Raw genomic sequence first — 15,671 nt, 5'->3', positions numbered from 1 at the left:
TGCTCACTTGCGACACAGTATGTCACTTTTTCAATGCGTGCAGAATACGTCTGCAACTAGCATATGCTGTCATTCTTCGTCTTCATTGGTCATTGTTATTCGGAACCTAAAATATCACTCTCGGAATGCCGGAACTAACTTCAAATGCAACCCCAACGAGGTGAATGTCGCAAATTTTAACTTTTTGAAAAACATTGTTAACAAACTCGATATGTTACTCACGTTATACAACTATATCGTATGGTACGTCCAGCTATGAATGTTATTTACTCATCAAACTGATCCAATTTGAACAAACTCGCTTGTGTTATATGAGAATCTTCGATAAAGTTACCGTGGATACTAGAAATTCCTACAGAATATTCACTCATACATTTCACGAGGCCAGCATAACATGCATGTTTCCAACGGAAAGATGACCCATTTACATTGTGCTACATCGTTGCCCTTGGGAATATGAACCTCTTTACGAATGTTGCGGTCCATAGTCAGTACAGGGGAAAGGAATATGATTTTTTTTTGCTTCCACATTTATTACGCATGCTTCTTTTATGTGAGATCAAGCACGGACCTCATATAAATCCTCGCTACAATGCTATGGTCCTTAAAAAAATGATGACGGGTGGTTGAAAAAAGCTACCATGCCCATTCGAAGAATTCAGCAAATATCTCTCATTTTGCATGCCGTACCATTCCACCGTCCCAATTCGCGGTATGCACTAAATTTATGTTGATCCCGTTTGCGAGTAAACGAGTAAAAGTTCTCCCATCGAATCACGCCAGGCAGGAAATCTCGCGCCAGCTCTTCGTCCAACCGGTCCATCCGTCAGATGGGTTACGCTATGTTTGAAAAGATCCTTTAACAAGCGTAACGCATTCAACCCAACAGCAACCACAAAGCACACTAGTCCCGGGCCAGACATCAAAATCATTCCTTGGTAGCGGGAAAAACCAGGTTCCGTAAACCATAAATATGCAACACTTTTTATCTACCGTTCGTCCTCGCTGCTTCAGCAAAAGGACTCACCGCCCGTCACAGATCCACTTCGCTTCACTTGTGGGTCCGCAATTTGGACAACGCCCGCGTTGCCAGTAAAGGGACGGGAGCGTAAATTTCGTTTACCCATTTTCTCTCAATCGGGTTGCGATTGATCGACGGGCACACTCCGTGTGAACCCGGTGCGGATGCGATCCGCGATGGCAGTGATACTAAGCAAGGGGTTTTCGATATTTCAATTTATTTCTCCCATCGCCAGGACCGCCACACGGAACTGGGCTTATCACCCTCCCAGGGAGCGGAGTGAAATATCGATGGAAAAGTGCACATAAATTCGTAACTGCTAAGCACCGTAATCCAACCAGGAAGCAGATTTAGGACGAGGGATTATGACTCAATCCTGTAACAGTTTTGTGCGCAAAATGCAAAACGCTTTTCTAAATGCGCGTCCGAAGGTATGTTCACCGGTGTAAGTACGTCGGGTGTAAGGGTTTGCTAGCAGCAGCTGGAGAAGGAAATTGCACAGCACATGGTACAGCGTACAGCACGTTTGCAGAAACTACGTCGAACAAGTGCTTACGATATAATCGATCCGAAAAGAAACAAGTTGTTTTCTGGTTGCCGATGTTGAGATCACCCAGGTGTGATGGTAATCTGCTTTGCTAACCATAAATCGGAGCGTAAGTTTGCTATTGCCTGTATGCTGCTGTATGCAGCAAGTGAAAGTTTGAGCATAAATAAGCTGCACCATTCACTTGTATAATGCTCTAGAAGTTGTGTAAAACATTAATGACTTTTGCAGAAAATTTCCGAAATTATTTCCCAAATAGCATTGCACATCTCTTTGCTATTAAACCCATTTACAAACTGCTATTAAATCCATTTACAAATATCACATCTTCTAACAAAAAAGGACTTAATAATATGTATAACTAATGCCTTAAATCTCTCCATGTGGCTGAATTGATGTTGACCTTAGAGAGTTAAAAACATATGTTAATCGAGAAGAAAAACTCATACCTTGATAATTTTGTCAACTTAATTCAACATATTACTTCGAAATATGATAATATATGGCAACTTTATTATCGGTAAAAAAAAAATTTAACTCGATTTTAACCTTGAATCATGTTATACCACATTCAGTAAACAACAATTATTAATCATGGGAATAACATTAAATGTCAACGTCCTTTGCTGACAAACTCAGCCCGTAGGGAAAACAGTTACACCCATTTTTATATTAAAAAAAATACTAGCACTTTACAAATACTGCGTTTAGTACAAATGGTCATAGAACGTCACTTCACGATGCATCATAACATCTTCAAGACTTTATACAACAACACTTTTCTACGCCAATGAAACCAATTTATTTAAGTACACCCTCGATTTAGTTTCTAAGGCTAAAGAAGTTAGGACAAGTTTCTTATGATTTCTCATAATTATTTATTAAAATTAAGCTTTAGCTGAATTATAAAGCTTGCTGTTGCGATGGGTTCGACAACTCTGGCTGAACGTATTACATTCTAGGAGTGTAGACGAGAGGAAAGAAATTTAGGGATAAGTGAAATAAGAGGATAGGAGAACCTCACAACGCTGATCTTTTAACAGCGTAAGAAGACAAAAGATTTTCATTTTTTTATTTGCTAATTGTGAATGTCTTGTGAAATTTTGTCAGTTGACAATAAAAAGTTCTAAAAATACTGTAGAATCGTTGTTTTACAGTTACTTAACGCAACATTTGCTTTTGCAATCGGCTTTCGATCATAACAGCAAAGCGCTTCAAAGTATGACGCATCATTATCCGTATTGCAATCCTTCGCTTTATTCCAATGCACCTTATCAATGCAAAATTCTAGAAAGTTTTTCTTTGAAGAAAATCAACAAGCGGCCAACACGAACCATATCGAAGCGAATTGAATTTAACTCCCATAAACCGATCACCTTCAAATCCTGTATCATGCTGTCACAGCTGTGAAAAATATCGGGTAAGAAGGAAATAAAAACCCTTGGTTCTAAGCACCTCACAAACTATCACACTTCGTGTGCAGCTGTGTAGGTGGTTCGTGTGCGAAAGAAGCAATCTCCATGGCAAGCATCGAGCATAATATTATTAAATCTACTTGAATCCAATAATCCAAATCAAATTATCGTCACGATTCAGCATTTATCCATCCGCGCAAGTCGAACCAGGGGAGAAAAACGCAAAAAATGGAAAACAGACAAGATGCAGCATTGCATTCGGTGGAAATTATTCAATTTTTCCATCAGTTTTGTGTGTGTTTTTTCCCTCTCGGACTCGGTTTCTACGTGTGTCACAGTGGGGGACGTGTATGGGGCACGACGAGCAGGCGGGATGAACTATGTAGGAAACGCGGATCGGGAGGTGTTTTTTTTTTGTTTTATTGTCGTGTTCGTTTTTTCCGTATCGTAAAAAAATCAAAAACACCGGGGAAACGTTCGCGCAGCGACCGTGCCGAGTCGGTGCCAATGAAACGGAAGTGTCCGATTTATGACAAGATTGTGTTCTTCGGACGTGCCACCGACTGATTCGTTTGACTCACAATCATCGTATTAGATCCATTTTTGTCACCAAAACCCTTTTTTTGCGGACGGTTAGGAACGATGCGAAAGGGAAATGAACAAAAAAAAAACGCTCAGCAAATGCGGGAATAATCCACCCGTGCTACCCATCGACCACGCCACCATTTCCCGTTCCGGTTCTGTAACGATATACCACTCACTTGCGTCAGCACTGCTGGTGTTCGTCATTCTTTTACGTCCGTTTTAGGATTTTTTTTTGTACCCTTGTTGAACGATTTTCCCTTTCGCTTCGATTGAGCGGAAGGTCCGGCAGCAGACCCAGCACGAGCAAGCGCATTTTAATCGGATAAATGTTCCGACGACACGATGAACACTGGGATGATTTGGAGCAGGAACACACCCGAACTGCATACGACGACGCCTGCATGGTGTACGACTTTGATGAATACCAAATTAGAATCTTTCGAACAAGCCAAAGCCCTGCTAAAGTCACACAGAGCGCAAATGTGCACGAGAGAAAGCGCGAAAATAAAAGGCAACGTTAGCGGTCGTGGTTTCGAAGAATATGAGCTTTCCGTGCAGTTCTTGTTCTGTTCGTCGTAGTGCCCAGGATGTCTTTTTATTCCACCCAATCGTAGCTCTTATTGACAGTCGTTTGTTTTAGCTGATTATTCTTAGCAGCCGAATGAAGCATTTCGTTAGTGAAGCCAACATAATTTGATTCCTGTGTCGTCATTTTCTACGGTGGTTATTCACTGTTTGCTTTTATCCTTACCTTAGTGCCACATTCGGGGATATTCCTGAATATCTCGTTCCATTTCCTTCGTTAGATTTAGCGTCTCATCGTTGCCCGTGCGCTTTTGGAGTTTTGGGCATTTGGGGTTGTCAATTTTGTTCAATTATACAATGTTGCACCGAAGCAAAAGCCAATTCAACCCGAAATTGGATGCTTCCGAATGATGTGTTAGGAAATGTTGGTGGTAAAATGTTACGACCTTTGCTTTCTTACCATTCGCAGGGCAGTTAGTTGAAAGCGTACAGTGCCATGTAATTGGTCATTCTAGACACACAAACCAAACAAAAGTGTCTGTGCTTTCGACCATTATTTTCATTAGGTCAACGAAGACCTTTTGTAGACGTTAATCTTCCACGAGCGGAAAGGTTGTACATGTAATATTTAAACGTGTGGTTTAGTACAAAGCTGTTCGTTAATGCGACAGTGTCTTTATTGTTGAACTTTCGGCTATTCCACCCGACCAAGCGAAATATGAAGCCTTGTATTATTCTAACGTATGATTTGTTTTGGATTCCTTTTTGATGGTTTAAATGTGCTTAAATGTGAGCACTAACATTGCACAAAAAAAATTATTTGCTCTTACCCTCATACAATGCGAGAATAGCTGATAAAATTGACAAATCAATAGTACTATATAACGTAACAGTACACAGAATAAAGCCATCTACATGCACAGTTTTCTACTTGAGTTTATCGGAACTTTGGGCAAATTTCTTTGCTTACTCTTTAAATAATGATAAAATAACACTGCAGGTTTCATTCGGTTTCGGTGTTCCGTAGGCGCCCAAACGATAACGATATGCAACACGAGTTTCGTGCAGTTAATTAAACATCCTCGACGTGTGTAATCCTGATACGATGTTTGCGTGTTGCAGGCTAGTGCACCGTCGCATCACATGCATCCACTGCTCTAATGTGATCTGTGCCTTCCGGTATGGGAATGGTACTTTATTCTCATTTAGTACCTCGTTAGGCAAATCCGCTCTGTGCCTGACAGCTGGTTTGGAGCAACACGGTCATCCTGCGGCACGGAAAAATCGACCTTCTGGCACCGGCGTGTGACAACGGGCCAATGCCAACTACTAACCACCCCGGAGCCGGACATGCACGCTTCCGAAATGCTGTCTACAGATATGAAAATCATGAAATCCGTCCCAAACCGCACAGTCTAACTCCCCTCCTTTCCAAAGAATCGTGGCACAAAATAAGTTCTCGTTGTTTTTTTTTTCTACTGACTCTCAGTGCATCCGGCTTTTGCGGACGGAGTCGTTCTATGGAAGAGAATATAATCTACCGTCTCGGTCAACTAAGTGGTTCGGACACAGGAAAAGTCTTCATTCCGGCGAGATGGCCATTCCCGGAAAATGCACAAACTTTGGTCAAATCACAACAGCGTTAATGCGCTTTCGGAAACTATTAAATTATGCACAGCTCTAAAAGCTCTTGACGGTACTGTGCCGACACCGAGGAAAGTAACTGGCTAAGTAAGCCACAGTTCCCACGCATCTGTAACCAGATATTGTGGTTATGCACCCAAGATAAAGCAACATCACCGAGCCTACGCTTTTTGACCTTGGTGTGTACTTAATTCTTGGAGAAAGCTGAAAAGATGCTCGATGAATAAAAACTCTAACGGAAGGAAGTAATTTCCGGAATATTAACACCTTCCCTTCGGCTTGCAGAAATGAAGTAGCGAGAAATATGCACTCGGGGTGATAAATTGCTAATATAGATCAAGTTCTAATAAGATTATGTAAAATACATTTCATTTTGTTTATGTCAATTTCTAAAATTTAACTAACAAGTTCAATTTTCGAAAGGAAAACAATGATGCTGTAACATGCACATAAGCTTGCTCACAGAATGGATAGTTCAGGCAAATAACGAGTTCGTACTAATTGAAATTGCAACATGAAATAGCGCGCATGCATAATAAAACTTCAAATGAATCCCGAAGTTATCCAGATATCTTTCTTGGCTGCGTTGGTTTACACAAGCCGGGATTTTTGCGTTGTTTTGTTGGTGTTAATTTAACGGAAAGAGCTTTCAAAGAGCTAATTAGAAGTTACAGGCGAATTCACTGGTTCATTACCTGGGCCTGGTTTCGATTTTGATTAGGCATACGTATTCCATGCGATGCATGTGTTAAAGAGAATTTTGTATGATATTTGTGCTTAAAATAGGTTAAAATACAAACAACACACAACATGCTACACTACTTTACATCCATTCGCATAGCAATGGCTTTATAAAATACGGAAACATGAATGTTTGAAGTCGTTTTGTTCAATGGTAAACTGTATATCACTACTGGTTCATGATACATGATCATGTATCTGTGCTGTTTTAAAAACAAATTTTTTGCTAACAACTTATGTATCTTTCATTAGTAAAATTCCTCGAAAACATTTCTACGAGTTATGCCATTACTTCCACTGCTAATTACGATTAACATTCAATTTTAGAATAATTTTGGGTTGGTTATTTATCGAAATGTTTGAAAATTCCTTGAAACTCGATCATAAAAGACATTGACACGGCGAAAATGTGTCGTAATTATTGATTGACGCATTATTAAGATTTTTTATACCAATTATTCCTGAGATCTGCAGAAATTTCATATTACAAGATACTTAATAACATAGCTCAATAGATTGCTTACTGCAAGCTTATATGTTGTTTATTAAATTTGACACACTTAAGTCATAGCAACAGACTAACAGAGCACAGAGATTTGACAGACGTTCATCTTTAACGATGTCATAGGTCACGCCAACGAAGCACATAAACGTTGATTAAATTGATACTGTAACGGTTAAAGCATAATTCTACAGTACCTTACTTCCCTAACTTTCAATTGCTGTTCTTTTCACACTTTTCTATAACGCATGTATTTCAATCCTATCGCAAATAGTAGAACCGATGCCAAAACCAAAATTCCTATTAACACCAAGCAAATAAGCCCATTGAAAATATGCTTTTAGCACACTCCACCACAGTGCAAGCTTGCTGTAACGCTAGCAGAGCATATTCGGAAGCTTGCGCCTTGTCAGGGTATTATGGAATGCTTCGCAGAAAAACCCGAAACACCAAAAACCAACACCACACACACCCAAAAAACACGCGCCCTTGCGTAGCTTAGCGCCTGGCAGAACGGCATTTATCTCAATTAGTACTATCTTGTCAACAGCTGGTTCGCTGGTTCGGCGATGAAGTGTGGCGTAGATAATCCGAACCCTGCTCGGAAACTGCTCGAAGAGAACCGTCCGCCCTGCATGCTGCCTCGCCAGTGCCGCGCATCATCATTCCACGGCCACACTTTCGATTGGACCACGGTTCGCTCACAGGCTGCTGCTGTTTATTGCCAAATAATTGTTGCTGGGCTGTACTTTTTTCCCCGAACCGGGCGGCTTTGTTCAAGATGTTACTTTAAATTGCTGTTTGCTTGTTTCGCTGCTGACAAGACGCTAGAAACCACCGTTCTCTAAGGAATACGATACGCCTTACGGGTATTGTACGGGTAGAGCGAACCATGAAGGTGATTTGCAAATCCAAACACTAGCTTCCTTTAGGCAGCGGGAACCTCGAGACACAGGAATGCCACACCTCGGTGACGGGCCGTTGTAAGTCGAATGGAAACCGTGATCGTGTGTGGTTTATTGTAGCGACAAATGACGAACCGTAAAGCCATGGCAGGCAATGACAAACAAAACATAACCGAAAACATGCTGTTTGGGCTGTACGTGAGTCGAGGCGAAATTGTGTCGTCTGCATGCGCAATCCTTGTACCTTGAGCTTCCAACCAAGGTGCGACCGAATCATCCCGCACGGCAGCACTTTCCCACGTGGAGGGTGAAGTGTTCCCCTTGAAGGTGGCCCTGTACTGGGAAGGGGGTGTACACTTTAACAGACCTGAAATGCAAACGCTAAAGGTATGGCTACGAATATTGAACATGTGTACAGAGATTTGTACCATCCTCTGCTGATTTTATGTTCCATTGCTACGTATGAACAACAGATTTTGATGAAAATGGGCCGTTGTTGCTCTTTTTTTATTAATGAAAGAAATCGCGAAACTGTTTGCGTGATTGAGCAATCGGTTCCAAGAAACGGCGCCACTGGATCAATTGAAAACAAGTGGTACATTCGTACAGTTTTGTCAGAAAATGTATTTATTTATTTATTTTTTTGTAAAAACGGCAAGGCCGCATATAAAAGAATATTAATTGAATTTCGCTTCAGTTCAAAGAATTTATGTTGTAGGAGTGTATTTTATATTCCTTGTACTTCTTCTGCTTGTTGATTGTGCGGGCGAATATTTTGCGAAACAGTTACAAGTAAAAGTTTGGTAAACAAGATTACAAAACAATACGGGCAAGAGTATTATTTCTTGAAACATAATTTGCCCTTGGCGAAGCTAATGGGATATTCATGTACAATCCTTTTTACGAAAGCATAAACTTTTGCACAATGCCTTGTGCTAGATGAACTGAAAATTTATGTTTTTTTTTATAATAGCCGTTGGACATCGTGGATATCTCAGTAGTGGCTGAGTCCTTTTACATTAATAGAAAATGTAAAGAGTAATGTTTTTGTCTCACTTTTACGCTCACTCCAGCAGTTTCAGTTAAACAGGGGAAATTCTTTAGGGAGCAAATGGTTCCGAAATATGAACCTTTCTACTGAAAAGTTCAAACAGGAGAAAACCTCTAGTGTTATTCTAACAATGATGATAATCGTCATTCGTAGGTAAATAATCGACAACAAATCAAATGAGGACTAAGCATATTTCAAAAGGAATAAACAGAGAACAAAATGCATTAGCGGACAAAAGGTATCCAAGAAATAGATAAATGCATCAATAGTATGATGTCACGAAAGCATGTAATGTGAAAATACAATAATTTATTAAATGTCACAATATACTTTGTTGTATTATAGCATTAATTATGTTTTCAAACAAACCGGGGTATAATTTATTGTTAATAAAATTTCTTCTTATTCTGAGCATTCCAATACCTTGGCACTTGGCACTTCAAACAAAAACATTGAAAAGGAAATAAAAGGATGTAAACAGAACTGAAATTAAAAGTTCAAATCTGTGTTGTGGATTGTGTTGACATTTTTTCAAATACAAGAACCAGCAAGACACCGAACCATTATAAATACTATAGAAAATGAAAAATTTCATGTGACATAAATTTTAATTTTAAAATAACCGCAACGAGCGTAACAATCGTTAGCACTGCGTCGTTTAGTCTGCCCCGAGTCTGTTTTGCCACCACTGCTGCAACTAATGTATCCGTGTGCTCTTGAATTCGTACCAAAGTTCCGTCGTTACTCTCCAGCACTAGATGCTTCATGTTCCCTCGTTTAATATCTCTCCATCTCCTCTTCCGTCTGTTCTCATTACAGTACTCGCTGCTCCAAACAGTCGTGGATGCCTGCCAAAAGAAGCACCACTGCAAGTTCCGCGCATCGCCGAAAACCTTCGGTGGCGATCCGTGCCCGGGCCTGCGGAAGTTCGTCGAGGTGGCCTACAAGTGCCGACCGTGTAAGTACACCTATTTTGCGCCATCGTTTGCTCAATAAATTTCACACACGATAAAATCAGGATCGCCTGCCCGGGCATGCACCGGCAGAAAGCTAGTCACACGGGGTGTGCTGTGGCGAGAGTGGGAGGGAGCGCAAGATTTAGGTCAAAGTGTAGCCCCCGATGAAACTTGCGTCTGTTACAAACTCCTCCGGCAGTGTGAAGAAGCCGATCAGATTTATGCTGACCAACACACTAAAAACGTTTGTGCTGTCACCAGCTCATATGTCGTGCGCCTTTGCTTCGCTGAACCTGCCACCATTAATCGTTTTAGCTGTCGTCCATCTTGCGACTGTCCCCGGGCCGGCAAGATGTTCTTATCAGTGTTGTCATCAAGTCCAGGGCTCATAAATGTCTACTGCATGAATGGAGCATTATGCCAGTACGGTTGGTCCGAAGCCAGCTGATGCAAAATTCATGCAAAAGCCTGTCACCACCAAGCCAGACCAAGGCGTGGTCCATTAAGAATTTAAATAATTACACCTTTACCACCCACCCGCCAATGCTAAAACCTAAGTCAATCTAAGCTCACCCTAAAGTAGGCCACAAATATGAATCAGGTTTTGTGCAACCGAAATAGCAATATTAGCATAGGAATGTTTCAACCGCTGAGTGAGTGAACTTTATCGTTTATGGTGTTTAAATAAATGCGGTGCGGTGGCACGCAGATAAATGTTGGCCTCCAACCAGGAAGGCGAACCTCAAGAAGAGGTCCTCTCATCTTTGGAGAAAATATACAGATTCTCGGTACTAGGTCTTGGAAGACCTAAGGTATTCTGTGCAAATATAGGTTCAAAATGACTCTCACTCTCTGAAACTCTTTTTTTAAACATAACGTCTTGAACGATTAAGACAAATTGCATAAAAATGTGGAAATTGTTTTGATAATTTACCGAATGTTTAGGGTAACATTCGATTGGTAAAAATGAGTTTATTATTTAAATCTATACTCTCACACTGTGTTATGCATTTAATTTTATGTTGGTAATACGAAAAAACGTTCTGAATAATAAGAAAAAACGTTCTAATAAGATAAAATAAATCATATTTTCTTTTTTCTTCTTGGTGGATCTTTTCTATGTTGCATATGTAACAACAAGAAGGGTTTGTTATCCTGATTATCATCAAGATAAATAACTTTGGTCGTTGATGGTCCTTGTCACCTATCCTGTAATTATTCGAGGCACGCTTGCAAGGACATTGCACCAAGAAGTTGAAGCCTATTTAAAATTGTGATTTGTATTCTTTACTTTGCTTCTTTCTTTCTATCTGATAAATTTAGGGTTTTACGCATGCACGGCAATATACTATTTAATTAATAATTTACTTGATGATTTGATAACAAATATATTGTCAATTATATTACTATTTACTCGATCAAAGTTACATAATGCTGAAAACTATTCTGTTAGTCTATATAATCATGAATACAAGCGAAATAAATCAATTTTAGCGTCTTATTTTACGGATTGAAACCCATATCTTCAAATATTTGATGAACCAATTACTGAAAATCTTCAAACAATGCCAAACCATGCTTCTAACGCTGCCAGCTAATTAGTACCGCTCGAAGGCACAAAACGCCAACCAATTGTTCCAGCGCTAGCTGTTTGTCCGGTACCTTAGCGCATTCCACTCTAACCACATCCTCATGTCTTCAATTACAGTCGAGTTCCGGAGCAAAATCGCTTGCGAAAACGATGTAATTCAATTAATTTGCAACCCATACTCCCGGATAGCAATCTACAGTGCGAACTACGGTCGAACCGAGTACGAAAGTCTTCAGTGCGCGCAACCGCAGGGCGTAAAGGAGGAAAGTAAGTATCACGCTCGCTCAAAAACCGGTCGCTTATGCTGTGTCCTATTTCAAAAGTCGAATAGCTGAAACCCCCCAAACGTGATCCAGCTACCCAACTCCATCCACCCCGGTGCCTTCGGGTGTCTGACTATTCTAGCGTGGGCGAATGTAGGGGTCCGGTTAAACACGGAAAAGCCACTGGAATAGTCATGCATTACGACAGCTAAGGGGATCCCCAAACCCGGGTTTGCTAAAAAAAAAGGGCTCAAAAAGATGGAAAATCCTTCCCCCGGGGACCGTTTTCACACCCAAAGCTAATCGGAAACGAAACACCGTTTCCCCAACCACAGCCAGTGGCCAATCGCCTTCCGGACAGGTACTCTCCGGCAAGGGCTGCCATTCGAAAAGTAAGCAAGTGTAAGCAGAAGAATGCCCCGAAGTGGATGGTGAAAGGTTTTGAGCAAGGAATTGGGATGGTGTCCCGCTATCCGATACAATAAATGTGCAACTGTTCTCTGGTAGCAGTAACACATCCCTACGGAATTGCCATGAAATGGTGTGGCCCAGCACCATTTCGCTGCTCTAACACTATCTCTCTTTTCCACTGCAGATTGTCTCGCATCGTACGCCACGGAAACGGTGATGCAAAAGTGTCACGGACGGCGGAAATGCACACTTTCGGCGGACAGCACAACATTCGGCAAACCGTGCCGGCCTGATTCGAGGATGTATTTAAAAGTTGTTTACACATGCGGTTAGTAATCGGCAAAACCATCGTCCAACATATGGCACTGGCGTTGCACTGTACCGGTGCGGAAGAACCAAACGCCCGAAACCGATCCGCTGGGATTTGGTTTCCGGTGGTAATGGTGGTGGAAAAATGCCTGATAAAACTTTCCACCGTAGCGCTAGGGGTTGCAGGGAAATGCAGTGGCAAGCGTTGTGACGATGGTATGAAGCATGACGCTCCGTATGCTTATCGTTTATTTCCGCTTCACCCACAGTGCCTAGAAAGGTGCTGAAGGACCGATTCGAGGCTGCGCCGGAACCGGACGAACCACTGCAAAGTGACCTCGAACAGGATCAGGACGAGCTGTACGATGAGGATCAATTTTTCCGCGAATCGGACGCGGCGCCACCTGGTCCAGCACCAAAGCTTCAGGGTGGGCCAACGAATGGTCGAGTTTCGGACGTGCCCATCTATGTCGGCACATCGAGCAGTACGGTCGCTTCACCGCCCCGTTCCATCCACGACATTATGGACGACAGTGATTTTTCGTTCGGAGGTAAGTTAGAATGCTTATACTGACGTAGTTTCTACCTGGAAATTACTCCACTGAAATGAACTAAAGCTACTAATTGTTTGCGAAAATGCGAAACGCTCGTATTTTAGGACATGTTTGTATCACAATCAATATGCTTCACGCACTTTATGTTGTGCTTCGCTTTCAAAATTTGACATGTATTATACACGATGCGAAAGAAACTTTTAGCCATTTTTTTGGGAATAAAACCCCAAATTTGAGATCGTTTCAATTGAATTGTAGCTTCAGCTGATGCTCTTTTGGGATAAAATATTCAAATAGTTAAACCTGCAACCCGCAAAAGCTGCATTAAACCCGATTTTTAAAATCAAAATGTCAAAACCATATTTTGATCCTATACCACAGTTTCTATAGCAACACGATGTGATGGTGACACATATGGGGATTAATTTGCATTCGCATTACAATTTGCAATCACTTTACAACCACAGCACCATGGAAGCTCAACGAGTGCAATTTATTCAGTTGAAAATCCATTCTTTTCGTACCGTTCTGGCGGTTTGTAAAAAAAAATGCGGATATTTATAAGCTTTATCGCCTTTTTATGCGTTGGAGCCCGCGTATGCGTTGGAGCAAACAATTCTAAGAAGTCTATTTCATGCTACAGGTATTGTTATTTTGTTCATCGTTCTATTCCTTTGAAGTGCCATTGTGTCGTGTGGCGTTTATTTGACACTTATTGCCCACTCAAACTAAATTGACACCCCCGACACGTAGCTAAAAGTGGAGGGGTAAGTTGTGGAAAAACATGTAATTTTGAAACCGTGATAAACTACAATTTCAACGCTTTGTTATGTTGAACGTTTAAAGGCACACTTTACGCCAACGTCAACTACCAGGCGCCTCCTTTGATTAAAAGCGTACCATCGGCTGACAATTGAATGGGGAAGCTAATTTGTTATGAATGGTAGTAATAATAGCACTTCAAAATGATATTAAACGAAATGTAAAAATTGATCAGAAATCATAAACAATAGTATACCACTTAAGCACAACAATTTGGACAAACGACTTAAAATCACTGAATCACAGTTCACATTCACCGTGCTGCTACGTTTTCGCATATTCACCTACAGTAGACTAGTCTACTGTTGCACCAGCACCTCAATTGCATCGCCAAACGAGATTGCAGTGATTCAAGAAGTCACAATCAACCGCATAACGGGCGAGAATGCAGTTTCCTCCAAGTAATCTGTCTACCAAAGGCGAATTGCTACTGCTGCAATCTCTTTAGTGGTGTAGCCTCTCGAAACTCTGTTCGCAAGTGTTTCTTGCGAATAAGCTCCCCCAGTTTTTTATCGTTCTATGCCCAAGGCAGGCAAATCACGAATGTAGATCCTTGTAGCAAGCATCCAATGCTTCGCCGGGTACAGTGATTGAGGATGAACGAGACCGAGACAACAACAAAAAACAGGCACCCAGCACAGCCCGATTGCATTAATGGTGTCCCCCTGCAAGCAAACGAGCGAACATTTTTTCTCCGGACCCCAACCGGGAGCGGAAACTTAGAAAATGGGCCAACCAAGGTGAAGCAAACAGTGCACACACTTTTCCACGCACAGCTACAACAACTGCCGAAACCGACAACCACAACAGTCCGGACAGGCTATTATACAGCTGAAAAATAACCATTTTGCTGTGTGCAGCAAATTCCCAGGCAAGCCGTTAAAGCCGTCGCTGCTGCTGGTTGCTGTTGCCGGTGGCCAAAATAAATTGTCTCATCCTGTGTCACCCACGGTTGGCGTTGTTACGCCGTGGAGCGATAGAGAGAGAGAGAGAGCGCAAAAGAAACGCATACAGAGGACATACGGCAAAGTGGCACAACGGTGCTTTGGGAATGAAAACAGGCGGCCGGAAAACCATTTATCGTGCCAGCTTCCTGCGATGGGCCAGTGCGACAATTTCCCTCCGCTCGCTGGATGCATGCTCGTCCATCCTCGTAGGCAAGTTTGTATTAATTCCCGGTTCCCAGTGCTGGAATAGTGAGTAACAAAAAAAAATAGAAAGCAACGACAGGAAACCGACTGTTGTACTGGCCACATTGTCAGGATGCACCGGCTACGTATTGCCTAGTCCCACTCGCCCGCATGGATACGTATTCGTAAGTCTGCCTATGTCACTGTCCTGTCACTGACCGGTGTTTGGTGTTTGCTTTAAACTTCCCGTTGGCAGCTGCAGCAATATGGCTGAAGATCTGGGTGAAGGCATAAGCAGCAGTTGACTCATTTCTACGTTGCTTCCGGTAAGGATGCAACTGACTTTAAAACAGGGAGAGAGGGCAGGGAAAGAGGAATAGTGGAAGGGGAAAGAATTTGTTTGGGGGAATAAGAGTCACCTTCCGACAGCGGCAAATGGAGCTAATGATACATACATTATCCGAAGCAGTGGTTTCTGTTGGTAAACCATCTGCTCCATTGCTCCGGAACACGCCGAAGATTAATAGATCCTTTCACGCTGGAACTCTGGTAGGCATCGTAATACGATTAATGACCATTTCCAGCGGATACCTACTCAGCATCCAGCAGGGCATAAGTAGCTCGATAAAAAGTAATTTAAGACCTATTTCAATAGCAGTCTTTGAGATGAAAACAAATTTCTGTGCCAGTTCGAAGGTA

At 41.8% G+C, this 15,671-nt stretch overlaps 1 protein-coding gene across 1 annotated transcript in view; it reads left to right on the top strand.

Annotated features, from left to right (window-relative positions):
- The window catches only part of LOC128719645 (protein eva-1), a 69,712-nt gene that overhangs the window by 47,671 nt on the left and 6,370 nt on the right, over positions 1-15,671 (top strand). Inside the window, exons 4-7 of the mRNA XM_053813273.1 lie at positions 9,756-9,894; positions 11,601-11,750; positions 12,342-12,485; positions 12,736-13,017. Coding sequence (XP_053669248.1) covers positions 9,756-9,894; positions 11,601-11,750; positions 12,342-12,485; positions 12,736-13,017 — 715 coding nt within the window. The remainder of the gene's footprint in view (positions 1-9,755; positions 9,895-11,600; positions 11,751-12,341; positions 12,486-12,735; positions 13,018-15,671) is intronic.

Source organism: Anopheles marshallii, chromosome 2, assembly GCF_943734725.1.
Source record: "Anopheles marshallii chromosome 2, idAnoMarsDA_429_01, whole genome shotgun sequence".
Classification (NCBI taxonomy): domain Eukaryota; kingdom Metazoa; phylum Arthropoda; class Insecta; order Diptera; family Culicidae; genus Anopheles; species Anopheles marshallii.
Note: the sequence above shows the minus strand (reverse complement) of the source record. Positions and strands in the feature narration are given on the sequence as shown.